This window comes from Glycine max, chromosome 3 (assembly GCF_000004515.6).
Source record: "Glycine max cultivar Williams 82 chromosome 3, Glycine_max_v4.0, whole genome shotgun sequence".
Lineage (NCBI taxonomy): Eukaryota > Viridiplantae > Streptophyta > Magnoliopsida > Fabales > Fabaceae > Glycine > Glycine max.
Genome location: NC_016090.4, coordinates 43,650,110 through 43,677,534, shown reverse-complemented (window position 1 = coordinate 43,677,534; position 27,425 = coordinate 43,650,110). Strand labels below are relative to the sequence as shown.

General features: G+C 32.2%; 3 protein-coding genes and 1 long non-coding RNA gene across 5 annotated transcripts; 2 read left to right on the top strand and 2 right to left on the bottom strand.

Annotated features, from left to right (window-relative positions):
* Positions 1–4,157: 4,157 nt before the first annotated feature.
* Positions 4,158–5,282, bottom strand: LOC100305709 (uncharacterized). Its single transcript, NM_001248676.1, has 3 exons — positions 5,146–5,282; positions 4,849–4,923; positions 4,158–4,487 (listed from the first exon to the last, which is right to left on the bottom strand). The coding sequence occupies exons 1-3, from the start codon at positions 5,269–5,271 to the stop codon at positions 4,326–4,328; spliced, it is 363 nt and encodes a 120-aa protein (NP_001235605.1). The 5' UTR covers positions 5,272–5,282; the 3' UTR covers positions 4,158–4,325.
* A 186-nt stretch (positions 5,283–5,468) lies between these two features.
* On the top strand, positions 5,469–9,233 carry LOC100499915 (nitrogen regulatory P-II-like protein). 2 transcript variants are annotated; one of them, NM_001250977.2, is made up of 8 exons: positions 5,469–5,724; positions 5,803–5,848; positions 5,992–6,019; positions 6,618–6,705; positions 7,172–7,239; positions 7,822–7,891; positions 8,697–8,732; positions 8,826–9,233. In NM_001250977.2, exons 1-8 carry the CDS (start codon positions 5,535–5,537, stop codon positions 8,888–8,890), a joined length of 591 nt encoding a protein of 196 aa, NP_001237906.2. In that variant the 5' UTR covers positions 5,469–5,534; the 3' UTR covers positions 8,891–9,233. The 2 variants fall into 2 exon arrangements, with proteins under 2 accessions (NP_001237906.2, XP_040869694.1); XM_041013760.1 differs by having other exon boundaries at positions 5,535–5,724; positions 5,803–5,902; positions 8,826–9,105.
* A 1,292-nt stretch (positions 9,234–10,525) lies between these two features.
* On the top strand, positions 10,526–11,291 carry LOC106798109 (uncharacterized). The gene is made up of 2 exons (XR_005890806.1): positions 10,526–10,593; positions 10,870–11,291. It is a non-coding gene; the product is annotated as an uncharacterized lncRNA (long non-coding RNA).
* A 2,923-nt stretch (positions 11,292–14,214) lies between these two features.
* LOC100809287 (galactinol synthase 1) lies at positions 14,215–16,741 on the bottom strand. Its single transcript, XM_003521556.5, has 3 exons — positions 16,214–16,741; positions 14,988–15,443; positions 14,215–14,896 (listed from the first exon to the last, which is right to left on the bottom strand). The coding sequence occupies exons 1-3, from the start codon at positions 16,544–16,546 to the stop codon at positions 14,666–14,668; spliced, it is 1,020 nt and encodes a 339-aa protein (XP_003521604.1). The 5' UTR covers positions 16,547–16,741; the 3' UTR covers positions 14,215–14,665.
* Positions 16,742–27,425: the final 10,684 nt, after the last annotated feature.

Sequence of the window (27,425 nt, the reverse complement as noted above, 5' to 3'; positions counted from 1 at the left end):
TACAAAAAATACAACCAAAAAATTGTAAATTAACTAACTTTAGTATTTAATGGATAAAAATTTAGAAGAAACTAAATTTCTAATGTTTTAACACAAAAGAAGCAATAAAAAAGATAAAAATTAGATAATTATTATCTAATTTAAATATTCAAATTAAGTATGCATAGCAATTATCATACCCTTAAATAAATTTACTAGAATAACACAACTGAATGGGCTTTTTGGTCAAAAGATTTTTGGTGTGCATTACTAACCTACTTCAACAAAAAAAGAGAAAATATATTAGGCAATTCTCACAACAGAAACTGCACACACATTACAAGCATCTTACTATTCTTTATGTAGAGTTGAAACATAACTTAGAAATGAAAGAAACTTTTTAAAAATGTTTTCTTATAATCTTTTTAAATTAGTATTGTTATATAGTGTTCTTTGAAATAAAATATAATTCTAAAAAATACAACAGAAAACAACTCATTAAACATCTCTTAAAGACTTGTTTTGCTAACAATCAATTATTCAATGACATTTTTTTTAGTACAAAATCACGGTATTTCATTCATAATCAAAACAACAATACACATAAGAATTTGATAACAAAAAAAAAAAAATACTGGAAACTAGGAAAAGATGGGATCAATCCTTAGTAAACTGTGAGCAATGTCTCCTCACAAAACCTAACTTATTTAATGACATCCTGAAAAACATATTCCAACAAATCTCCTCCTTATCATGATTATTATGTGAAAACAATTTTAATAATAAATGCCAAAGCTACTGCATCATCAATTTAAGTAATGAGCTATTCACAAACTATTGTTGTCAAACTTTTATAGTTTGAGTTGAAATTATTTAATTAATCTCAAATTTAGATTTATTAATTTAACTAAATAAACAAGTTCGAACTTGAATAATTTAAAAATAGATAAACTCGTCCATATCTCTACTTGTGACCCTGTCCATAAAAAGGAAATACCTTCGACCAAAAATCAATTTCAACTGTATATAGCATGTCTGCTTTTTTAATTCAACAATATTGCTGAATCCCGTTCCAAACAAAATGTATCAAAAGCACCAATACGCATACCCCATTAATTTCCCATTGCCATAGTCCATGCCTAAGAGATGGATAGATGGGTGTTGGTAGTATAGCACGAATACGATTGGCAACTTAAGTAAAATATGTTCCATAAGTAATTTGAAAACTATAGTTAACCGAACAATATAGAAAGCACGCGTCCAGAAAAATCAAATTTCTAAAAATAAAGTTTTAGAGCTTGTGACCAATTGCAAACGAAAGCTTAGTTAGTATTCACATACTGTTTTATGCTTGGCTTATATGAGGCTGAGTCAATGTATGTACTATGTAGACAACGATCGGTTGCACCTTTGATTCTTTATATATAGCCTAATCTGTGATATCGTCATATCAGGCCTCTACAATCTCTGCCACTAGCTTTAATATATTCAGAATATAATCGAACCGTCCAATGACCTTTGTTGTCAAAATTAAGTAAGAATCAGAGCATAGGACGTACCTACGTACATTCCTTGTATATTATGTTCTTAATTTTCTTTTTCTAGACAACAAATTTCTTCTACGAAAAACATTTTTGTTCGAGTTTTATAGTATCATCACGGGCAACTCCAAATTATCAATTAAACTGAAACAACGATGTACCCGTGCATCCACTTGCTCGGTTCGTGGTTATTATACTCTTAATCTAAATGGCCAGAAGAATGCAATATTTGTTGATAATTAGTTTTAAATGTCTCTTTTTTCTTTTATTAAAAAATGAAAATAGTAGTAAAAATATATTAGGTGCTGCTATAACATGATTGAGATCCTAAAAGGGAGAGAAATTCACCAAAAATTGCTTTTAGGTACTTCCCACAAATACTTTACCCGTGGGAGTCAAGGATCTTTCAAGTGAGACTTATGAACAAAAAATATTCGAATATATATATGTGTGGACTTTTGTTTTACCTTTACACGTGTTTGATGATCAGTGATTAGATTTGCTGAAACGTTTTGAACCAAAATCTCTGTCTGAATGGATCCGTTGATTTCCTCTTCATATGGTAAAACCGGTTTAATGGGTAATCAATCATTAGGACTAGAATGCTTTAGCAACACTGGGTGGCTTAAATTGCACGTAAAAGTAAAAACAAAAAGGAAGGGGCCACATGATGAAGTAGGCGAAAGTGAACTTACATTTAGAAACAGCCAACCGATATTCCTTCCTTGGACAAAGGTACGTAATGCCTATCTATATATAACAATTCTAATGCAACGATTTGAACCATCAATGTCAATTGTTCTTGGCCGTGTGGGATTCACCTCCACTTCGAACAAGAGGACAAAAGAGCATGAAATCATCAAAGTAGAACTTGTTGCCATTGACCAAATTCAGCTTCTTCCCAACATTGATTTTCCTTACCTCTTTTGTTGTAACCTCAACCTCAAAAACAAAGATATTGATTTGATCCAATTACTCATGCCTATACCCTACAATGATATCCATTTAATAGGCATATTTGTTACTCATGCCTTTACCGTATTTGTTACTCTTTCTTCTTTTTCTTTTTTCCCTTTCTATCTAGTTCTCTTTCATTTTTTTTACCCAAAATGGGGTATTTGTCTATCAAGACTCTTAATGCAAATGACATAAGCATAATAATTTAATGTTTGAGATTCCATTGAAATGTATTGAACCAGATCCACAAGGAAGCGTCGAAGCGATCATGCTCATGAGTCATGATCATAACGAGGAGAGCTGTAAAATGTACGCCTCATGAAAATTGAAAATTTTATTTTATTTGTGGCTATTGTTGAATCATTCCCCGGCAACTTGTCTCATAATTTCACCGAGCGCTTATTATGCTCTGAACAATAACATGCTATGTTGGCAGTTCCCATATTATAGGAATCTGGCTCACTGGCTGGTCTCGTGTTATATTGACGTTGTAACCATTTGAAGGCCTTTCAATCCCCATACCCATAGCAAGTCATCAATGGATCTTCAAAACCTGTCAGTGATAATAAAAACGGGTATACCAGAACAAAGAGAAACAAACTAATAAAAAAAATTATATTGCACGTCTATTTTGAGTTTTTTTTATTAAAAAAATAGATGGTGACACGGTGTCCTGTATATAGATTAGTTTTACCTCCATATAGATGCATGTTTTACTAGCGTGTTATCAACGGAATCATTAAAGAAATGATCATCATTAAATTATGACAATTTAAATGGTTTAATGCCAGAGACTTGTCACACCTTATTCATCTAACAACAACTTATTTATACATGTCATTCTACTTTGTACTCTGATTATTCGTTGCAAGAGTAAAAAGTAAAAACCAGCTTTACCGCTTTACGACAAGTAACTTTCGGACTGTAATTGTTTTTCATTAATGCGAACTGATATCCTAATGGCAAAATCCTACTTCCAGCATTTTGGTCCCTCGCTACTATTTTATAGTTCCTTACAAATCAATTTTAGCAGTTTGGTTCCTTCATAATTAAATTGATCTCATTTAATCTTTCTAGTTTCTACAAATCAATCCTTAGTGAAGATGATGGAATAGTAGAATACTTACATATCATTAAAGTAAGCATTCTATCACCAAAAGCTCTTTAAGGTGGCCAAACTACTATTCTGCAGTGATGTAACTTTTTCAAATCAAGCAAACCAAGATGATTTTCCCTTTTCATTTTCATGAATGTCTTGAATAAAAGAAACCTTAACAATTGTTGAGATTGCTTGGAAAAAGTAAACTGGAACAGTTTAACAAGCAAAGCTTGCCAACAAAAAACACTTGCAACCTGATGATTTTCCCTTTTCATTTTCATGTATATCTTGAATAAAAAAAAAAACCTTAAAAATTGTGGTGATGTTAATTGCGTAAATACCGACTTAGGTAATGCATCCTCGAAGACCCCACCCCAGCCATTGCACTAAGAAATTCTCGTACCCTTGTGTTCCACTCTACCATTCTAACTGTCAGCAATGTGTGGTTCTTGGATCTAATCTTCACTTTGCAAGCAATGGAATTTATGCTGGTGATTAATTTAGGTGTCGGATTGGTGATACTAGAAGGAGAAACAGGGTATAAAAAAAATGATACTGTCTGTAAAAAGCCACATAGGATTCAAACAGCAACATGTCAGCATCCATCTCCTTCATTAAGAAGGTATTAAGGTTTTGTTTATCCATTACAGAGATTCTAAGATAGATAAAAGGCGGCAAACATTCAGATTATGCACTCAATACAAAGAAGAATGAGACAACAACAAGATGGCAAATGATCAGCAGAATACTTAATCAAGCAAACTACAACTGAATCGACCATCTGTGAGTGTTAGTTTCTCTGCTTTTGTTACCGCATCAAGAGGGAGAGGAACAAAGCTTCGAGATGGCCCATAGAAATGAGGGAAGCTATTTTTACCATCCACAATTTCATACACCAAACCATCACCTAGCTGAGGGATATCATATCACACAAGGAGAAAATATATTACTATTAGCAAGACAATAAGTGAGAGTCGAAACATACTCATATAAGCTATATCAGAGCTTAACACTGACGCAATTACAAAATTTGTGCCTGCATTTCAGCCTCTTTATCTTGGAGTAATTGGCTGCTTGGCAGTTACTAGTGTTAAATATAACTTGAAAAGCCTTAATTCAATTGTATATTTGATTCTATTTCATTGAATTAATGAAAGTAATTTCAGGACAGACATGTTAAGTTCATCTTCATCCTACAAAAAAACCTTAATTTTTCCAAGAATCACAATCAAACCCTAGGCCATTGAAAAGCATAGAGAAGTGGTTGCAAACCTTTTTAGCATCAATTTGAAGCAGGTAGAGTTCCTCCTTGCTGTTCAGGAAAAAGTTCTCCAGTGTTGACCGAACCTGCAATAATATCAACATCATCATAACTCGTACGTCTTTCAACAAAAATTCGGAGCTTGTAGAACTTCACAAATCACAACCTCAAAGAAGCATGCGAATTCCGTAAACCACTAAATCAGTTGGAACTATAATATAAGCTCGCACGCATCCGATTCCTATTACCATTATGAACAAATAACTGAACCGGAAAAAAATAAAATTACCAAAGCATGAAAATTTAACCTGGTCGAGCTTGCTGAGATGGATGAAAGCAGAAGACTTGTCAAGGTCCCCACCGAAACTGGATCCATTGCTCTGCAACTCCTCCCACTCCTTCGCCGTACTGATTCTGTACACCAATTCACTCATCTTCCACCAAACACAATCAATGTTTCTTCCTTTCCCAATTCGGTAACTGTCAACGTCGTTTCCTTACGCATACTTCTTCAAATGGGCCGGGCCCGTTTTACATTGGGCTGGGCTTCCTCTCACCTACTTTCTCGGCTGACCGAACCTTGATTAAAAATATTATTACCCAAAAGTAAGTAAATAAATGAAATTTGTTTGGGTTGAAACTTGAAAAGCGGCGTTTGCTAATTGCTTCGACCGAGTGATTCAGAGGAGGAGAAGTAATGGCTGCGATCGCGGGAGCGCACGTGTTTGGTGTTGTGAGTTTTCAGCTCAAGCAAGCTGAAATGCCCTTTGCATGTTCCAGCTTAATCCGCAAGCATATTGGAGATTCTCCTCAGCGCAATGTGGCTCTAAGACGCAGAGCAAATGGAACAATTCTTCCCCAAATCAGAGCCCAGAACGTTCTTCCAGGTACAAATGCATGTGTTCTCTATGACTATGGGCTCTGTCCACTAATACTCTTGATTTTTTTTTTGTTTTCTTTCCCAGACTATGTTCCAAAATCGGAGTTTTATAAAGTAGAAGCCATTCTCAGGTTACAAGCTACAACCCTTTTCTTTTTTTTGTGGCTCGGGGAGCTTCTGACTGTGTAATAAGTTGAAATGAGTTTTTTTTCTCCTTCTAGCTAGCTGTTTATATATTCGGTGGTTTGATGTTGTTGAATTTCTTGTGGAACAGGCCCTGGCGAGTCCCTCAGGTTTCTTCGGTATGACATTACCTTTTGACTAATGTTTTTTAGGGTTTAGATTATATATACCATGGGGCATCGATAGTAAAATGTTTTTATTTTCTCTGAGTTAAATGCACTGTCACAACACCCCTGCACTTTGATGCCTGTGTTTTGTTTAAGTGGAGCTAAGCTGTTGGTAATTAGTACAAGTTCAAAGGTGCTTGTTAGTTTTTGTTACTACCAAGTATTTTGTGCTGAAAGAAGTGAAACTACTGCATTGATTTCTCACTGATTACCTATGGAATGGGGCATCTTCCTTGGAATGACGGTTGTGGCTTTTAGATAATTGTATGTTTGGATTACCATTGGAGGGTGCTACTGCTTATTCTACTTTTGGAGTAGGAACACTTTTGTATCTTTTATTCTTAACGTACTTTTGGAAGACTTGCACTGGTAATCCAAACATGCATTGAGTTGCCAGTGTTAGAAAAAGCAACTACTTTCTCTCATAATTATTGGTTTGGCTGGCTAATATGGCACTCGTAATATTTTCTTCTAGGTGGGCCATGTGCCATTAGATTTACCAAGTTTTATGGTGAATGCTGGTACTGATTTTAGTTTTCTTGATTCGAAGGCTATGTTGAAAATGGGAATTCGCGGTGTCACTGTATCTGATGTCAAGGGCTTTGGTTCTCAGGGTGGTTCAAAAGAGAGACAGGGAGGTAAGTAAGTCATAACCTTACTAGAAGTACTTAAAAACTGAATATATGTCCTCCGTTAAAGAAGACTCTTCTAAATTGAGCTTGTCTGAAGTAAGTAACAGTGTATCCAGTATCCACCTGAATTTAATTTAAAGTGCTTTGTGATCTTAACCCACTGAAATTTGAGTGCACCCTTGTTTACTTCACAAACAAGCACACTTTGGAAGACTCTTTCTCTATTGTCTTATATGTTGACATGTTGTCATTCCATTTTTTCATTCCGAAATCAATTTTCATCCACACCTGTGTGGCCAACCAACTTTAGCTGTGTTTTAAGTTCAAAATCATAACTTATTTTGATCATCTGTAGTTCAAGAAATATTTTTTTTCCTTTGGCTTTAACTTCCGTACATGCTTTTATGCATATAGGTCATTTGCTCACTTACACCATTGTATTCACTAATAGACAATAGTGTATTCTTCACAGGCTCTGAATTTTCTGAAGACAATTTTGTTGCCAAAGTTAAAATGGAAATAGTAGTGAGAAAGGACCAGGTATGTGTACAACATTTGATAGTAACTTCACTGCCTCATACACTATAATTAACTGTGTAGTTTTCTTATTAGTGCAATAATGCAAGGTGGGGAAAGAGAGAATTCCAGTTACTGTCAGCATGCCCTGAATCTCTAAATAACGATTTTCTATGCAAAATTCAACGAATTATTACTAATGTTATAATGCTTAATGTTATTGGTAATGAATTTGATAATGTCCATAACCATTGGATCTGACGCAAGTTTTCACGGGTTCCAAATCTGTTGTCTATGGATTTGGATTGGAATCTTTTCAAATTTTTATGGGTCTGCTTTGTTCTGTCTCTCATAATTTCTTACTTTAGTGACAGGACTGGTCTTTGTTTTCAAGTTTCTGGATTTTAAAAAGATCAAAGTAAAACAGAATATTGTTTTTGTAACAACAAAGAATATGATTGGACGAGTTACAATAAGCACTTTCAATGTTATTTTGATTTTTTTTTTCACATCAATAATTTTTGGGCATCCCTAGAATGAAACTTTAAACATGCTCAAGGACCAACAAAAATGTTTTTTCCCTGATATTACCACACATGTCTATAGGTTGAGGCAGTAATTGACAAAATTATCGAGGAGGCAAGGACTGGGGAGATTGGTGATGGCAAAATTTTCTGTAAGACCTAAACCTACTTTATCTGGTGGTGAATAGTGTGGTCCTTTAGCAGCTTTCTTTATTCTGTATGTGTTTTGATCGTTACGATATGTGTAATGTGTCCATTTTAGTCAGTTACTCTCATTCTCTCGTAAAAATGTCATTCTTCTTTCTGTGCTGAGCAAAGGTTATCTTGTGTTGAAATGTAGAAGCTCAATAGCTGTTCCATTTTCAATAATGATTTGTTATTTCTTCATGTAACTGGGCAAGGGATAAAAAGGTTTATCAACTGAAAGAAAAGAAAAAAAAAAAAACTAAAATGAATTATGCTGTCTGAGATAACAAGTTATGAATTATGTTTTCAAGCTAAAAATCTTTATTTTTCTGTATATTGTAAATAACTGAGATATTGTAAATATCCTTCTCAGTTCTCACGGTTTAAAAACACAACCGGACGTGTAATACAGTCTGGGAGTCAATAAACTAGAAAATGGACCTTTTGAGTTACACAGGACATTGACATTATTGTTTCTTGGCTTTCACGTGTACCACTCCTGCCTGTTCTCACTGAACTCTTCAGCATCTTTAATTTATTAGGTTGCCTAGAGACTTGCTAGAGTGATCTTATTCTTATGATTCAAGAATTATTAGATTGTTCAAAATATAAGGTCCTGAGTCTTGATACACATTTCCTGTTTCATGTCTACACTTGCCTAAGTTCTCAACGGAAGATTTTGAGAGAATATGAATTAAACTGTAATTCCAACAAGTAAATGTAATGGCCTCAATTTAGAATCACATTTCTAATAGAACTTTGATTGTGCAGTGATCCCCGTCTCAGATGTTATAAGAATTCGAACAGGTAACCATTTTCTTCCAGGAATTTTCAAAATAACAAAAATATAGTTTTCTGTAGTCAGCATTTCCACTCAAGTTTTGAGTATGAAATTTTCAGGTGAGCGTGGGGAGCAGGCAGAGAGGATGACTGGGGGCCGAAGTGATATGCTATCTGCTGTATGACTGATTGGAACGAAAGATCAGCATTTGTAATCTGGTTCTCTTACCCTTTCTCCTTTTTCCCTTGTGGAATATTGAATGCATTACGATGCTGTATGCTTCATATGTTTTGCACTTATATGTCGGAAGATGTATGACAGACAGTATTGAAAGGGCACTGTAGTTATGTGGTGAAGAAAAATTGTGAAAAAATAATAAACAAATGCTGAGTTGATTCATATGTTATCGTGAAAAAGCCAATTTGGTGTGTATTTATATAATCATTTTTTCGCCATGTCATGACACCAAGATGGCAAGATGTATGACTTGCAATCAAATTAAGGATAAGCTGTAATTTTCGTCTGTCTTTTATTTCTTATATTTAAACGTTGATATTGATATGTATATTCCGTTAATGTTGTTTGACACAGCTAAATAAGTATAATTTGATAAGCTTGTGAGTTAATTTTACATAATGTGAAATATATATTCCGTTAATGTATTTTTTACCAAACAATAATATTTGTTAGTTTTTGGTAGCATTAGAATCTGAACCACCCGACCACGATCTCTCTTTGCCTCCCTTCTCTCTTTTTTTATATATTTTATTTTCTTTTATTATCAAGTTAATTTTATAACTCTAAATATTTAATAAACATAACTTATTAACATAATAATCGTGACTAAAATGGTGATAATTAAATATCTTATTTTTATTTATACATTTAATAATAAACTAATATATTGATAAAAAATAATATATATATATATATATATATATATATATATATATATATATATATATATATATATATATATTAAATAATATAAACGTATCAAAGTTTAAAGAAATGGTCATAATATTTATAAGTTGAATTTATTAGCAAATATTGAGAAGGTAAAGAAATTTTACATTCTCATCTCATTATACATTTTTCGTGTAAGATAATACTCGCATAAAGTTATGCTTAAAAAAAAGTCAAAATATAACATAATATTTAAAATATTGTCTAATCTTTTTAGCTAATTATGTGTGTCATTTGAAATATTTTCTAACTTTCCTGTATCATAGTAGAATTTTGAAATATTTACGAATGTAAGCCACACAAAAAACTTGTAATTAATTAATAATATGATATGACAATACATAAAATTTAAATTCTTATAAGTTTATCATGCTAGAAGTTATACCAAGTCAAAATGTAGCATACTGTTTAAAATGTTCTCAAATCTTTTTGACTAATTATTTGTGTTATTTAACTCATTTTAATACTAGCTATTCTATCTTAATAAAAAAAATACTGCGTAATTTTTTCTGTAACTTTCCTAAATTAATTTTTGATAAATATACACATCTAAGCCACAGCCATGCTTCTCCTAAAAATATTGTCATTCCTAGTTCTAAGTATACATACATACATAATATTAAAATATAAAAATTAAAATCTATTTTAGTGTGCATATATTAACATAATATTTTTTGAATAAAAATATAAACATAATATTATGTTATGTAAATTATTATTCGTTATGACAAAAAGAATTTAATTTCCACATATTATCCATATAATTTTTGTTTACAATATTAAAAATCCCTGTAAATAATTTTGAAAAGCGGAACGCGTAAAATGAACGGTAACCCTCATAAAATCTACTAAACGCTCCTTTGCTGCCGGTGCTCTTCTTTCTGCAATCATTTTGCTTTCTCTGTTTATCAAATCACAAAGGTAAGTCCCTCATCTTTGAATTTTGAAATGCTCAGCTTTCATTAATTTTGTACATTTATCAATTTCAATTTTGAGCCAGCTAGTTTAAATTGTGAAAGATTTAGTATATAGTCTTCTTTACACGGAATCCTAAACTAAATTAGCATTTTCCATTCTTTAATTATGTTGCTTGGATCTAATGCTGTAGCAAGATCTGGCTACGGTGCTGAACATCTAGTTACCATTATTGGTTGACTTCTATGTATGGTTTAAATTGTCTAACATTTGGCCTTTCAGAATGAGTAAGAAATAAAGTCTCTCGCTACAGTAGATATGTTTTTCACTACTAGATCCGTCCTTTGTGGAGGCACTACTTCCAAAATACCCAAGGACTTATCTTTGTGGTTGATAGCAATGACCGAGATCGTGTGCTGGAAGCTAGAGACGAGCTGCACAGGATCTTGAATACAGATTGACACATTTCATATGAAGGCCTTAACTAATTGTTTTCTTTTTTTCTGATTTGTGATTGCAGGCATAATGATTATCGCTTGTGGATTGCATGAAGTTCAGTCGAGTTTAGCGATTGTGACTTGCCATGTTTGATGTGGTTACCCTCTTTAGAATCTTATCTTCTCTAGCATGTATTATTTGTCTTCGATAAAGAACAGATTGTCTTCTACCCAATATCAAAATAATTTGCATTTTTTCTCCGTGTATAACCAAGAGGCATTGTCATACCCATTGATTTGTGAAGTCGATTTTATCATTGAATTTTTTTACGTTTATACATAAATATTAAACATAAAATTAACAACAGTGTATTCAACCGAGGGGTGGCAACTTGGCACGATTGATGCTCTCAGGGATTATTATTACTTCAACTTTCCCACCAGTATATAACTATAACCGACCACAGTTGCTTAGTTGCTGCTTTTATTCTAAATTGGAACTTTCTTTTCTGATGAAATGTAGAGTAATGCATAAGAGTAATGACATTCACGACTAAAAAACGCAAATGGATCCTTTCAGGAGCAATTTGAAAACAAATTTGGGAAGAATTAATGATTCTGGCCTTATTTGCACATGTTCCTTTGGTGGTGAACAATCCCTAATTGATTACGCTAATGAAGAATATGTGACGATTTTCTTGATGGGACTACTAGTGGACCATGGCTCAAGTCAAAAGTTAGATTTTGATGACGGATCCCTTCCTACCAATTACCAAAGTATTCTCGAGTTTCTCAAAACGAAAAACAAGAATAAATAAGCGTTGCATTTGTTTCAAATTGTGTTCATTCTTAATTAGCCTTAATTTGTTTTCTAAAGCTACCGATTTGAATTCCTCTATTGATGATAAACCCAACAATTTCAAGATGGACAAACTTCACTATGGATTATCTAGCACACTATTGATAAGTGCTACAGCATACATGAGTATCCTCCTAATTATCCTAAAAACAAAGGCAATTCTTCCTCACAACATTGTGAAATAAGTTATGAAGCACGGACACTCCAATCTCTTGTCGTGTCTGGTATTCGACACGACACCGACATCGACGTCTATATCGGGGTTGAGTTTGATATATTTGACAGATATTCACGTGTCCGTGTCGTATCCGGTGTCCATCAGTGTCGATGCTTCATAGGAAATAAGTTCATATTATTTCTCTTTCATATTTTAGTGATCAATCATTTCTCCTTAATTTATTCTCCATTATCTCAAGCATATACACCCATTTGTTAATTTTATGCCTAATAAACATTCAAGGTTAAGTTTTATCTTCTTTTCTCAATCTTCTACTTTCAATTTTAGTTCATCTTCCATTATTGAAGGTTGATTCTGGATCTCCTTTGTCATGTTAATTTTTCTTTATCTTTCTTCACATCATATGCTACAATTTCTTGTTCATTTATCACTTTAGATGTTATCAATTAGTTCAATATTTCTTTTTTCTTTTTTTTATAAAAAAATTGAGTTGGAAGTCCACGTGGTTTGCATTTATCATTTAGATGTTATCATTATATATTAAAAAATATAAAGAAGATGTGCCAGCACAGAGATAGACTGTGTAATTATCCTTCTCATTTCAATCACATTTTATGAGCTTATTTGGATTTGGATGAATAATTTTAGCACGTCTTGCCGTTATTAGTGACGACTTCCACTTTCTTTCCTTTTTCTAACTTGTGGTTTTTTTCTTATGACAGCGTCACCTTTCTACGCGTCCTGACATGTGGAACTGTTACTGCCACCTTCAGCCAAGTGTTGCCACGTGTCCCAAAGGTGAGCAATATAATTTTTTTTGAAGGATGAGCAATATTGTCATTTTTATTGTTTCATAGTTTTCGCAAATTACATGATAGTACGTCCATTTAGATTATTTTTTTTTGTTAAAATATCTATTTAGTACGTCCATTTAGATTTTTTTTGCTAAAATATATTTTTTGATTATAGTTTTGTTGAATCTTATTTTTTATATCGTGTAATTTAGATCTTTATTTAAAAAAAATATTTTAATCCTTAAACTTATTCTTCAATTTTTGTATGTTTTTTTTTAAACTTTAGATCGTGAGAAATGATTAAAAATAAATGTTTTATAGTTTAAAGACTATTGCACGATATAAAAATTCAGAAACTAACAAATAAAATTCAACAAAAATAGTTTCAATTTTATTTTATAGGATAAATTAAGCTTATAATCTACCTTCTGAGATTATCTGAAAATTTTATATCTCTATCAAAGTTTTCCCAGCATAGATCGTATAACAAATTGTATAAATATAAACACTATGTCAAGCAATCCATCCTTCAGAGCTGACCAACGATTCCAAAATGAAGACACGATAATATATTATTCTTAAACTACTTTTATTTTGGAAACAATGTAAATATTATGTTAACAATTGTAAGCATAATAACGTAATATGCACTGATCGAGATCGATCGATCCAGCAATATAAAGTGATAGTAGTCATTTGAAAGTGTCATTTTCTCGCCAAAATAAAGAGTTTTGGTAAGAATTAAGTCTGGAAAAGAAAAACTTCAGCACGTTTTTAGGTGTTGGAAAGGAAACTACTACGAAGGAGACATCTCTTGAACAAAATGCTAGTTAATATCTAAATAGGAAAAACAATTATAAATAAAAACACATTATTATCTACTTTTATTTCTTCTCTATTTTTCGTCATCACTCAAATTATCAACGTCTAATTGGAAAGTTATTTCAAGCATATATTGATTCGGGAAATTGGCAGGCTTATTATTTCTTCTGCCGTTCTTGCTAACAAAATATATATACTCAAGAAAGCATAAATAACTAATTCCGAAGACTGAGAGACACATGATGGTATCAAGAGATTTGCACGCTTTATGTTATTCACTAAATAAAAGGAGTAAAACCTTTTTATCTAGCTTCTTGTTCAATTAAATTAAACCCTTGCTTCAATATGGAGGACAGATGTAACGTAATGTCGTTTTACAGGTTGGTTTTACTACTTTTACTAGGAAGAACCAATTAAAGTAAAAAAATCCCTCTTCACAGATCAAGTTGCTTCCTCAAGCAATCTAGGATTCCACATTCAGATTTCAATAACCTAAATTGTACAGGAAGCAGACAAGAAACACTTTACACCATAAAATGGACATGGAATCTGGTTCATCATTTCCCTTAATCATTAAGCATTGCCTTTAGAGTATTACAATGGCAAAGTCGACCAACCAAAGGAAAGGAGACAACAAAAATATACATTAATTAACACATACTTGTAGACAAAGACAAGATCCAAACTCATATGAACAGACCCACCAACCTTAATAGACGCTAAACCAAAGATAAAGAAAACTGGAAAAGAGCAAAAATTAAAGAAAACAAACATATAAAAGCTGAAGAGGTCCTTTCTAAAGCAAGCCACGACCGCTCCCAATATCTACCCCAAAAAGAAAGAAACCTCCCTTGTTTTGACCGCAAAGTCTTCCTCCTACTCCTCCTCCCTTCTCGTTTTCTAACTTTTTCTTTTCACAACTCTTGTTTTTATTTTTATTTTTTTTCACTTGGTTGTTTTTTGTCGTGATTTGAATGTGCCCTCTTAATTAAGCTGCTGAAGGCGCGGTGACATATTGAACATGACCAACCTCTGATAGAGCCTGCACGAATTGTTCAATGTCAACACCATCCGCTGCTGGAGCTTCACTTGCATTCATCAATGGCTTGTAGTCAAGCGAAGCATCATTGTAGATATCCCACCATTTCTTCACCAGCATCTTTATGTCCTCCCTCTGCATATTCTCTTCCTTCCCCGTATATCTCCATGGCTTGGACCCCTACAAACATTTAACAACAAAAACCATTTCATGAATAATTCACGCGAACAAAAACAAACTAATGAACAAGTTCGGGCAATTAGTCCCATACCGCTGCGCAATAGTGAACAACCTTGACTTGGTCTAATTTAACGTTTTCCGGGTGGCGCCACAGCATGGCGAGGACAAGATTGTAATTTAAAGGGATTGGCTTGTAAATGTCCTTGAAGTACATGTTCAAGAAATCTTGTTCAGCGAACGAGGTGGGAGTGGTGACTTGCACCGTTTTCAATAGGTCATGATAGGTGGCGATGTTGGGTTCGAACACGAACATGCCAGCGTTGAAGTAAAGAGAAGGGGGCTGACCCAATTCGGTGGGCCACCGCACCTTCTCCGGGCATTGCTGGCAGTAACCCACCTTGTACTGAGGGGTGTGACTCCATGTCTTCTCGCAGAAACAATCCATCACAGCGTAAAAGTTACCATCAGGTAGGTCAAATAGGTGGTCTATGTTCTCATATACCTCAATGTCTCCGTCCAAGTATATCATCTTGCTGTACTCCACAAACTGCAACCATTATCCAATTCCAGTTAATTATTTCCCAAATTTAATATATCATCTAATGTATTAACACCTAAGCAAATACTCATAAAATACACCCGACTATATAAAAATCAGGAGCATGGCCATTTCCGTCAAGAAAAGAATAAACGAGAAAAAAAAAATAATGTCCTTAGAACAATTTGATTAAACAATTAAATGAAGAAAACATTTATTGTTCACATAATAGAAACAATAAATAAAAAAACGTAAAAAAAAAATTCTTTTGATCGGTTATAGATCATGACATTTTTTATACGTATATTAAAAAATAAAATTAATTTATTATTGAATGTTAAAACAATTAAATATTAGCTAACTTTTTAATATATTATTTATCCTGATAATTAATATGTTATTTAATCTTATTAAGTATTATTTTTAATAAATATTAATTAAAGATGGTCTTAAATAAATAAATGTATATATATGATGTATATAATGTATCATTGATTTCAAAAAATGATACATATTAACAGTTTTTTTCTCTAAGAAAAAAACTCAAAATCTAAAATGGAGGAAATAGTTCCTTAAAAAATGCCGGCACTAGTTAGGATTTGAAGGGAAAAAAAAAAAAAGAATAAGCATATTTATGATTATGAGATAATGAGTAAAATTTAAGACAGGGTGCAGAAATTGAGGAGGCCACATCATATGAATCCTGAGGGTCCACGCGTAAGAAACCGACCGAGACGAAATCTATGTGTAACAAAAAAATACAGGCATATAGGACGTACCTCCCATATACGGAGCTTGGAGTAGTTGATGACGTAATAAGCCATGGCAAACTGGGTTTGGTTTTCGGGTGGGTAAACGGGTTCGATCTCGCGAACGATGCAGCCCTGAGACTCCAGGATCTTACGGTGCTCCTCCGGCACATCGGGGAGGACAGCCACCACCAACGGGTACGCGGTTTTCACCTTTCGCAACCCTTTGGCGAGGCCAACCACCCCTTTCACGTAGTCACCGTTTCCGGCGAGGAATGTCACGTAGGCACGCCTTGGAAGGGTCGCGGGTTTCGTGAACGCAGCACTGGATTTCACAACGGTGGGGACAAGTTCAGGAGCCATATAATAAATATATGTTCGTAATGGAAGCAGTGAAAAAAGTGTTTGTGAGTAAGACTAAAAGAGAGCTTAGAGAGAGTGAGAGAAGAGAATAATGCAGAGGTTTGGTTGGTGACTAGCTAGATTCTTGGATGGTGGAGAGTGGGAGAGGCTGGGTGTGTATAAATAAGGAAGGAAGAGGTGGTGGGGATAGTGTAATTTGACGAATTTGTGGTTACGTTTGATCATGCAAGTTAAGAGATCGTAAACTCTGTGTTTACCACGTGTCCCAATGAAATGATCCAACGGTTCAGAATCATCATGGGAAGTTTCTGGAAAAGGGTGAACGCGGGAACGGTAGTATTATGTCGTAGAAGAGACTAGAATTGGCTGGGGCTCCCAAAGATTCTCCTAGACTTATGATCTCAGCTGATTAACCTCAGAACATGCACGAGAAACCGATTAAATATGAATATTAAATTACAAAACAAAATCACTCTTGCAAATACCCCACCCTTAATTGTCCTTTGTCTACCATGATGGAAAAACATTGAATACACTTATGCGGTAAATATGTTTTTTTTCCGTCGAAAAATAATTATTTTGAAAATACTAATGGTTTTTAATATATTTTTTTCTTTTTATATTTTAACTATTCATGCCTTGATATTTTGAATCTGATTTATTTGTATTTGCAATTGCAACAAGCAAGAGTGAAGCACAGAAACACAAAAATCAAAATAAAAAAAGTGACAAATTTAGGCAAGCAATGATCGTTGGTCAGGGTCCTCAGGGAACAGGGTCAAGAAGGCAACACAAAACTCAGTAGTTAGTTGGGCCAGCTTGGAATGCATGTGTGATTCTAAAAGGATCCATGGGATGGGTCCATGGCAATATCAAACTCGTGGTTCACAATGCCATGAAGTCACCTGGATTCTCAACTCTTCAACTTTCGCACAATCTCTCTCTCATTCTTAATTAATTGATTTGTGCAAAATATAATGCAGTGAAAGCTTTCTAGGGTTCAAAAAATATCTGTATACAGATGAGATAAACCGTGCTTTCACATTCATGATGAGTTTGGTCTACGTCGGGTTGATATTAATAGCTTCGCAATTTTAGACCATCCATTTTCAATCTGTACAGTTCTGTATTAATCTCATTCTTTGGAGTTGCACACTTGCACTCCTAGATTTTGAATCCAAAAAACAAATGATAGCGACACCAAACACACGTGGAGCAGATTTGGCTTATTCCTTGCTTTGGTCTCTGCGAACTCTCAGTTTGTTATCAGTACTACGTAGGCGTAGCTCTGTTGAATTTAACTTTTAATATGTATTTAAACGCCCTTGGGAGTAATAGAACAATTAATCCAAGAAAAACAGAGTAATAGAAAGGGAGAAATTATGTGGTACTCTTTGTTCAAACGCCATTGTGAAGATTTGTAATACAACGATAACAAGAGATCATTATAGAACTTTAAATAAAGATCTATAAATTCCTCCGTCTTGCTAACAGTAAGGCTGCGTTTTGATTTTAATATATGACACATGAAATTGGTCACTAAAATATTTCACACACTATCTCTTTGCCACTCTCATTTCCTACTTTACTGACACTCTCATTTCATCTTTATTGGCATAGTTTAGCTTTTTAATTAATTATCTTTCTCAACCTACCCACTTCTATTCTTAACTCTAAATTAAATTTCAATTGTTTTTTTAAAATTAAAGAACTTTTAAATAACTGAAAATCACTTTATACTAAATATATTTAAATTGTGCATCATAAGTTTAAAATGTAATTTAAATATTCAAAAAAGTATTTATTATAAATTTTAATTATAATACTATTTGTATATTCAAAAATATTTATCATAATTTTTTATTATATTAAATAAATTTTATCCAATATAATATATAGAATAAAATAATAATTATATATTGAAATGACATCAGTTATGTATTAGCTAGAATGCTGTGACATTCAGTTTCTAAAAGAGTGCTACTGATGCAGTAAAAAAGAAAGAGTGCTATTGATATTTGAAATGTTTAGTTATGTTTATAATAAATTAAAATGGTGTATCTCTTATAACATTAAAAGTCAACAAATAAAAATTAAATTGATGAAATATTATATCAATAAAAATTAATATGTATTAACTTGAATTTTGTCAAGGGATACATATTAATTAAATTGAATACAGTACATCTTAAGAAATTAAAAAAAGAATGTCATAAAATTCGCAAAAAGTGGTTTCAAGTTTCAACATATGTAGGATTAGGGTTTACTACATGAGGCAAAACTATGAACAGTGAGATCAGACGCATGAATCTTAACATAGGCTAAACCAAAAGAGGGGAATTTAATTTAATTTTAATTAAAAAGAAATCCATAAGCTGAAGAGCTCCCATCTATTATGAGGCAGCCAGAAAGCCAGGACCGCACACCGTGTGTGTGTATAGGTAGTAAGTACTAATCTATACACAAAAAGAAGAAAAGGAAACCTCCCTTCCTTCCCTTCATTTGACCGCAAAGCTAGCCTTGCATCTACTCCTCCTCGCTTTCTCACTTCTCTTTTCCAACTCTTGCTTTATTTTTATTCCTTGTTCTCATCGCGTGAATCTCCGCAACATATTGAACATGACCAACCTCTGATAGAAATGGTTCAGTGTCAACACCATCTGCTAGCTAGCTAGCTGGATCTTTATTTGCATTCAATGGCTTCTAGTCTAGCCAAGGGTCATTAATATTGTATATCCCACCCCACCATTTCGGCACCAACGTACACCTTTTTTATATAATTATAACCTAGTATAGTGTATATATATTCTCTTTCCTTCTCGCTATATCTCCACTGAAAGGTTTCCATCCCTAATCAAAGGGTAGGTGCATGACTTTGTTTTCAAATAGGTGGGTCGATCTATGTTATCAAACACCTGAATGTAGTCTCCCTCCAACTACACCATCTTGCAACTTGCTGTATTCCACAAATTCAGCTCCCCCTGCCCAATCCACTTCCAATTAATTAATCATTTTCCAATTTTAATATAATAATATACCTTCGGGTAATCAAGGATATAATTATATATATGCAGAGAGACAAAAACAATTAATGCTTAGAGATAATTAATATATTGATACATATGATCTAAAAAGAAAAATGAGTGTTCTTAACAAAATAAGACATAGTTATAGATAACCAGATTGTAAGGACACATTTTAGAAAAATCAATACAATTACATGTATAAAAAACTGTAAAATAGTTAAAATCTCAGTCGTTCAAAACTTTAATACATCCGTTAATCAAACCCCAAATTGAAAATTATCATCTAAACGCTTCGGGACCTATATTTCGAGTTGGAATGAAAAATTAAACACCCTTACTTCATGTACACAACAAATATTACAAGAGCATGTGTATTACCGTCAATTAGACGAGAGAAACAGAATGCAAAATAGAAGCTACGTCATATGTATCATGAGTGTCCACGCGTAAGAAACCGAGCGACTCAAGAATCTACGTGTAAGTGTGTAACAACAAGACATGAACGTCTCTTTATCACAAAGAATTTATTTTTGTATTCTTAGAAAAATCATAGCAATATATATATATATATATATATATATATATATATATATATAAATTTATAGGTCTTATTTTTCATTTGAATATGATATGTATGTTGATATTGATCGAGATCTTGAACACTTTATGGTCCAAATTAAATTATTTAATAGTTTCCTTATTAAAAGATGTGTTTTTTTAGTACTTTTTAATTTCTTTTCATATCATATTACCTGTTATTTATCTCTCTCTCCAATAGTTTATGAATGCATCATCATTATGGGTATCATAAATAATATATGAATGAATCCAATTTACCTAGATCTCCTTAACACCTTATATATGCCATCGCCCCTCTAACCCTTGCGTAGATGAATCTACAACAAGAAATAGTACACAAACTAACGTAAAAATAGTAACAAAACTGAGGAAACAATGATTGATCGTGAAGAACGCAAAACAAAACTGAGTAGAAGTAGGACCATGGCATCTAATTCATGGTTCACATGTAACGGTCACGGAGTGTCATCATCAGGTTTTGCGGGTGAGGTTCAAGTCTCGCCACTTGGTCACTTTAGGTAATGTGGGACCAGCCACATGGATTCTCAAGTCCTGAACTTTCGCACAATCTCTTTCTCATTCTTTTGGCTTAATTATGCAAAATATATGCTATCGAGTTTTCTCCGGTTCAAAACATCTCAGAATGTATGCAAACAACCAGTGTTTGCCCAATGCCCATCATTAGTATGTTCTACAGACGGATGATATTAATTGTTCTGGACAAATTTGAATATTGTTTTGTGTGAATGATACAAATCTGAAATTTGAGACCATTCATTTTCGTTTTTCAGTTTTTAGTTAGTTATACTTATACATGTCTGTATTCTCACTCTTTATTGAGACATACTTCTCAATTTTGTTTCCAATAAAAGAAAAAAAAAATTGATAGCAACCCTATCCATTTTCTTGCTTGGGCTTATGTGAGCTAGTTTGTTCTAAAAAAAATGATAGCAACATTATTCACAAGGCATTTATTTCCAGAACTTTCAGTATTGCATCTGACATCTCTTATTATATTTTAAAAGGCTCATTTCAAAATGTATTCTCAAATAGATTTTTCGAAATGCAATGAGAGATGCAAGAAGTATGGGTGCAGAATACAATAGCCTATTCACAAATATATTGAGGCAGATTTGGGTGATTCCTTGCTTTTGGGCCACTGTGAACTTGAGTTTGCGACCGTCTCATTTTGATATTTCTCACGATACGTTAAGTGTTGAATTTAACTCTTAATATGTGTTTATACAGTGCAAGAAAAGAAAAGGGCCAAATAGAAAGGACGAATTCTGTGGTATTCTTTGTTGCAACCCTTATGAAGATTAGTATTACAACGCTAACTAGAGATATATAACTGTAGAACCTTAAAAAAGATAGAGATATATAAATTCCTTTCCGCCTTCCTAATAATGAGGTTATGTTGAGATTTGAATAACACATCAAAATTAAAAATAGTCTAAAATTATGAATATTGGTCAATTTATTTATTAAAATTATTAAAAAAAAAGTCATTTTAGTTCATCAATTTACTAAATTATGTTTTTATTTTGATTTTTTTTACCCCCATATACTATAACTGAAATATGTTTATGTTGCATATTTATGTAATGGAAACATATTTTTGTTGTGGAAAGGACATTTTGGGGAAAATGAATGCACATGCATGGGTGAGAATAGCAAATATGGTGTGCGAATACTAATTCCCTTTCTGTCGTAAGAGTTAACCCAGGTCCGGAAAAATCCACTTTTATATTTCTTTTTTTTTTTTACCAACACTTCTATATTTCCTAATCATTATTTAAAAATGAATTGTATTTTCATAAATCATAAGTACAAGCATAAACGTGTCATTCCTTTCTTGGTTCAAAGTGACATGGAACATAGCATTGAGGTTATTCATTGTCCTAATGTCGTAACTATGCTATTCTCCATAAGTTGAAATGACACTAAAAAAATACAAATGTTCAGGCCGATAGTGGGAATATATTTTCAGAATGTCATAGTAATAGAGTATAATTTATTCTAGGCTAATTTTTATGCTATGGTGGGTTAGTGGATTCGAGCATGAAATAGAAATAGCATAGTGAGATCAAGAGGATTGCGTCAGAGCTCACACCGGCACACACAGTTTGGTGTGCTTAGTCATTTGCTTCACTTAAGTCCAAGAAAGCTTTTTTTCCTTCTGTTTTCCGAGTGATGCCGAGAGGTGAGGAATGACGATAACGACAGTATTTTGCTCAAGATCTATCCTTGTCACACTTCTGATAATACACTTTCTAAGTTACTTTATTTTTATAAAAATTGAATTCAAATATAAAAAATTTGCAACAAAATTACATATAACATATAATCAGATGAGCTTTGAAGTTTTTTTTTTAATTTATTAAGAATTAAAGATAAGTATGGAAAGTTTAAAATAACTCACAATTTATTCAATCAATTCAATCGAATTAAACTTATTAGATACACTAAGTTAGTGATTGCATGATTCTAATTCTATATAGTGAATAATATAATTAATAACGACCTATATTTAAAATTTCAGGACTTGTGACGACAACGAATTGAAACTCCAATAGTGATACTGTTAAGTTTATTCGTTGGAACACATATTTCACGTTCTGGCGACCAAATTAAAGGTCCCTACCATAAATCACCATGCCACCAACTGGGGAGCTCAAATGCCTTGACGCGTGCTCAATCTTTACATCTACATTTTTTTCACTGTTTGTATACATACGTGTAGATTTTGTCGAGAGAGACAAGTTCCCTCACTTGCATTAAGTGACTCGCTTTAGTTGATGGGCGCATTCACTTGCATTGAACATTCAAATCAGCTGGATTCTCAAGGGATATTACTATGTCCTTTTTTCCATCGTGATCTCTTTGCCAAACACAAACAGATTACAGCGATATCATTATAATCAATATTCTAAAAGTAATCATAACTACAAGACAAAATAAACATATAGATCCTTCTGCAAAATATAAAATTGATCCAATAATTAAATAAAGATCAAAGGAAAAAAAATCACATATTTAAATTCTTTCAACGGACATTTTTACCAATTTAACATTTGATAAATAAAAAATCATTTTTTTTAACTCGTACACTGAAAAAGAGACAGTTGTTCGATGATAATTTTCCATTGGAATATGATGTGAGTAAAAAAAGGTGACCGGCATTCAACTGTTTTACTTTTCTCAGTATGCGATTCTGTCAGTTTTCTACCCAATAAAGGTATGGGAAAAAGAACAATAAATTAAGAATCCGTCATTATTTTACACCAAAAAAAAGAAAGAACCAATAAATTTCTCCCTCCGCTCCGCCAAAAGACTTAAATTAAATTGGAAAAAAATGTTGCTGGAGGGACTATTCGACTATGCATGAATGAAGTAAAAATCTAAAGCTACATAGAATTGCCTCTACGTTAAACTGGCGGTACCATAATGTTGGTTCAATGGATGTAGAACCAAACAGGTACTTGACTTATCTATTATCTTTATGCGAGCAGATCCTTTGCGTAGAATATGTCAAATCCATTATTCATTCTCTTCAGAATACAAAATCGGGGTAACAAATAAGTGCAAATGCTCGCAAAGATTAGAATCGAAGAGACAAGTGCGATTTGCACGCTAATACAGTAACACGATAATGGGGGATCAGAATAACGAGGATATATATAGGACACAGCATCAAAAGCAACACAGGAAAAAATAAATAATGTGTCGGTCTTGCTTCTTCATACGAATTTCCTGAATAGTACGGTTACGTACCTTTCAGCATCGTCTTCGGAAGAAATGGAATATAATTCAATCTTGAGAGCTATTGCCCCCAAATTTTAATAACGTTAATGAAATGTAAAATTATGTAGGAGAACTCATGATCTTAGGACAAAGTATGTCAGTCGAGTGGGGATGGAGATAGATCCGAGTTTAATTTTTATAAAAATTTCATTTTTGTGAAAGGAAAAAAAAAACTTTAATTATGATTAGGTCCTAAAGTAAAATTTGATGTTATATGAGACAAAATTCCTAATTGCAATATTAAAAAAAAAACATGATCTTTCACCCAGGTCAGTTCCAAAAAAAAATGATAAATGAATGTTAATTGTGTACTAATCAATTTTAAGTAATAAAAGACTCAGAAATTCGACTATGAAATCTACAGACAGTAGTTATAATTAAATAATGCAAACTTAATTATTAAATAATTAGAAGAAACAAAAGATATAGGAAATTATAAGTGTGAAAATTGGAGTGAGAGAAAAAGAAAGAAATAACAAGAAAAATAAACAATGATTTAAATGTAAAAAAATAAATTCAGAATGTGATAATGTTAGGACCTACCATGTTAAAAATATTTATAATGTAATATTAATGATTTTTTTCTATTTAATGAAATCCATATTTTCACTCACATCTTGCTAAGATACTCTATCTTTGGTTTCCCCCACGAAAATAAAAATAATAAATCGCATTAGGAATAAAGATGCATAAATTGGTCAAAACAAATATCAATCTATTTTTAGCAATGAATTTACTTAGATACTCTTTCTCAGTTCTTTAAAAATAATCATTTTTCAATGCATTACCCTCTAAACATTACATGGATGGTCAAACCATACTAAATAAAAAAGCTCAGAGAATGATAATAGAAACAGAATTGCATTAAAAGCCAAAGTTACATTATAAGAGTTTATGTGTCATGCTCCCAACAAAAGAGTTTAACTTCTCATAGTGATGAGAGACTTTCCACTTCAGGGACTAATGTAGATGAAAGAAGGGGCTAGATGACTAGAAGAAAGAAATGGGGAATGACTCAAAAGGATAATTTCTCCTATTAAAGGTGTTCAAACTTTGGAAGATTTATTCACTAGAGAGCTATAAGACTCAGTGTGTCTTTCCTTTCGCTTCATACTCCTTTTATAGGTCTTACTTTTTACTTTTCACGCTGACTTCGCGTCGAGCGTGCACTCCTAGACTTAATGAGAATGACACTCTAATCACGTGCTTAACACGTTATGCGCGACCTTAGCTTTCTTGTGGACCTTCTTCGCGCTAAGCATGGGCTGGTCGATAATTGAGCACGCATGCTGAGCCGGTATTGCGCGCTAAGCGAACTATCCAATTTTTTCAACTTTTCTTCAACATTTTTTCTTTCAGTTTTTGCATCAATTTTTCTATAAAACATTTGAAATCTTTTTCTTTTGAATTATGCTACTCAAAAATTATAAAAATATTAATTTCTTTATTATTTCATTAAAAACAATAATAAAGTAGAGAAATTGTAATCATTCTTAACCAAAATTGACTATCAAATTAACTCAAATTTCACCGTTATCACTGAACACCTAAAATAATAATTGAAAGTAATCTTAACATGTTATTATACTTTCTATTTAAATATTTTACATTGAATATGAAAACTAATCACTTTCAAATTTTCTTAAAAAATGAAAATATTAAATAATCGTAGACCATCACTTATCTATAGTCTCAATCAATCTTTATCTCACATGGAACGATCCACTTGGTGGATATTGGGGGCAATTGTCCCCACTAACTTTTAATAGTTTCTTAATAAAATGTGTATATAATTATAAATTATCCTCTAATAAAAATACAATATAAAAAATTAATGTATAATATAAATCTTGCCCTACAAATTCATGTATATAAGTAATTCTCCCGCACCATAACCTTATATATGACTTAATTATCATAAAAGTCTGCATTTAAAAAAAAAACATCCAATAGGAATTTCATCATTTTAGCATATTATTTCGTTCATTAATATGATGTGGTAATAAAAATAATTTTATTACATGTCTGCATTTTTTTATCATGTATACAAATTAAAATTAAAGTCAATCATTTTCTTTTCAATGATATATAAGTTACATGTCTATTTTATTTTTTTTTAGGCAAGTTACATGTCTCTTAATTTGTAGTTTCATTTATCACCTAGCAATAAATTAGTTTCTATAACTTTTAATTAATAGAAATGAAATCCTTAATATAAATACTATGAGTCTATATTAATCCATTAAAAAAAGAGACTATATTAATAAATATGGAACATTATACTAATCAATGATTTTTATTTATTCAAAGGGAGGGAGTTGAATTTCAATACCAGACGATATATATACAAAAAATCACACACTGCAAAACTAACTAAGACTACAAAATTTCATTATATTATTTTTCAAATTAAATTAAAATTCATCCTTTTGAGGGCGACTAAATTTCTTAGTCTAATATATTCTTTAAAATTTATTTTTCTATTTTCTTTATTTTTAAATTTATATTCTTTTAAATCAATTATGTGTAATCTTTTAAAATCGTAAATATTAATGTATACTTTAAATTCTAATAACTTCAATTATTAATATTTATAATTTTAATATTTTTTCTTAAATATTTTCCTTTTATACTTTATATTTCAAATTTCATCTGAATTTAACTGCACAACTAATGTGCACAATTAATTAATAGATTGTTAAATTAATTTTCTAAATATATTAATCAGTGTTCATTTTTTGGTCATGCATCTAAAAATAAAATTATTACAAAAGACTGACTTTAGTGATCAATCTTTTTACCTGAATATTATTCGTTCTAATTATTGGCTAAGAAATTTTTTGGTTACATATATTGGTTAAGAGATATTCTTGATAATAAAAAAAAATTATCTTGAGAGTGTTCACACATATAGTGTTTAAAATTATGACTTTTCAAAATATTATTCTCAGGGGAAATGGGAGAAACATATTACATTACCTACATTTGAATCACAGGAACCATCCCGGCAATTTTAAAATACTTATTATTAAGGATCTCAGGTCCCATTTCACTATGCAAGTAATCATAATCAATGCCGAATGAATAAGCTGGATAAATATATGATCCACAAAATGTTCTTTTGACCAGAATAGAATATTTGGACTACTACAAACCCACCATTGAGTGTTAATTCTTGTATTTGGTCATGGCATTTATTCTCGATGAACTTGGTGCTCATCCATTCGCGGGTTGATTTTTTTTTTTTTTACTTCTTGGACTTTTGACCATTATCTTCAGTTGCCTGATCCCAATCTTCTAATATATAAAACAGTTGGATGAATTTTCCTCAGAAATGAATGAAATTGTGGACATGCGAGACATAAAATGTGTTATAATCACTTTTTTTGTTAGGAAATAAATTAATAATTAAGAGTAAACAGTTGTTTCTGTAGTTTTCAAAGAAGTATATTCCCGGAATTCTCTATGGA

What these genes read in the sequence shown, in the direction of transcription:
- LOC100499915 (XM_041013760.1), top strand. Translation starts at nt 5,535, where the DNA reads ATGGCTGCGATCGCGGGAGCGCACGTGTTTGGTGTTGTGAGTTTTCAG. An exon ending in AGCCCAGAACGTTCTTCCAG is followed by an intron (nt 5,725 to 5,802) that starts GTACAAATGCAT and finishes TTTCTTTCCCAG; the next exon opens with ACTATGTTCCAAAATCGGAG. An exon ending in TGTTATAAGAATTCGAACAG is followed by an intron (nt 8,733 to 8,825) that starts GTAACCATTTTC and finishes TGAAATTTTCAG; the next exon opens with GTGAGCGTGGGGAGCAGGCA.
- LOC100305709 (NM_001248676.1), bottom strand. Translation starts at nt 5,271, where the DNA reads ATGAGTGAATTGGTGTACAGAATCAGTACGGCGAAGGAGTGGGAGGAG. An exon ending in ATCTCAGCAAGCTCGACCAG is followed by an intron (nt 4,924 to 5,145) that starts GTTAAATTTTCA and finishes ATATTATTGCAG; the next exon opens with GTTCGGTCAACACTGGAGAA. An exon ending in TTCAAATTGATGCTAAAAAG is followed by an intron (nt 4,488 to 4,848) that starts GTTTGCAACCAC and finishes GATATCCCTCAG; the next exon opens with CTAGGTGATGGTTTGGTGTA.
- LOC100809287 (XM_003521556.5), bottom strand. Translation starts at nt 16,546, where the DNA reads ATGGCTCCTGAACTTGTCCCCACCGTTGTGAAATCCAGTGCTGCGTTC. An exon ending in CCAAGCTCCGTATATGGGAG is followed by an intron (nt 15,444 to 16,213) that starts GTACGTCCTATA and finishes TAATGGTTGCAG; the next exon opens with TTTGTGGAGTACAGCAAGAT. An exon ending in TTGTTCACTATTGCGCAGCG is followed by an intron (nt 14,897 to 14,987) that starts GTATGGGACTAA and finishes AAATGTTTGTAG; the next exon opens with GGGTCCAAGCCATGGAGATA.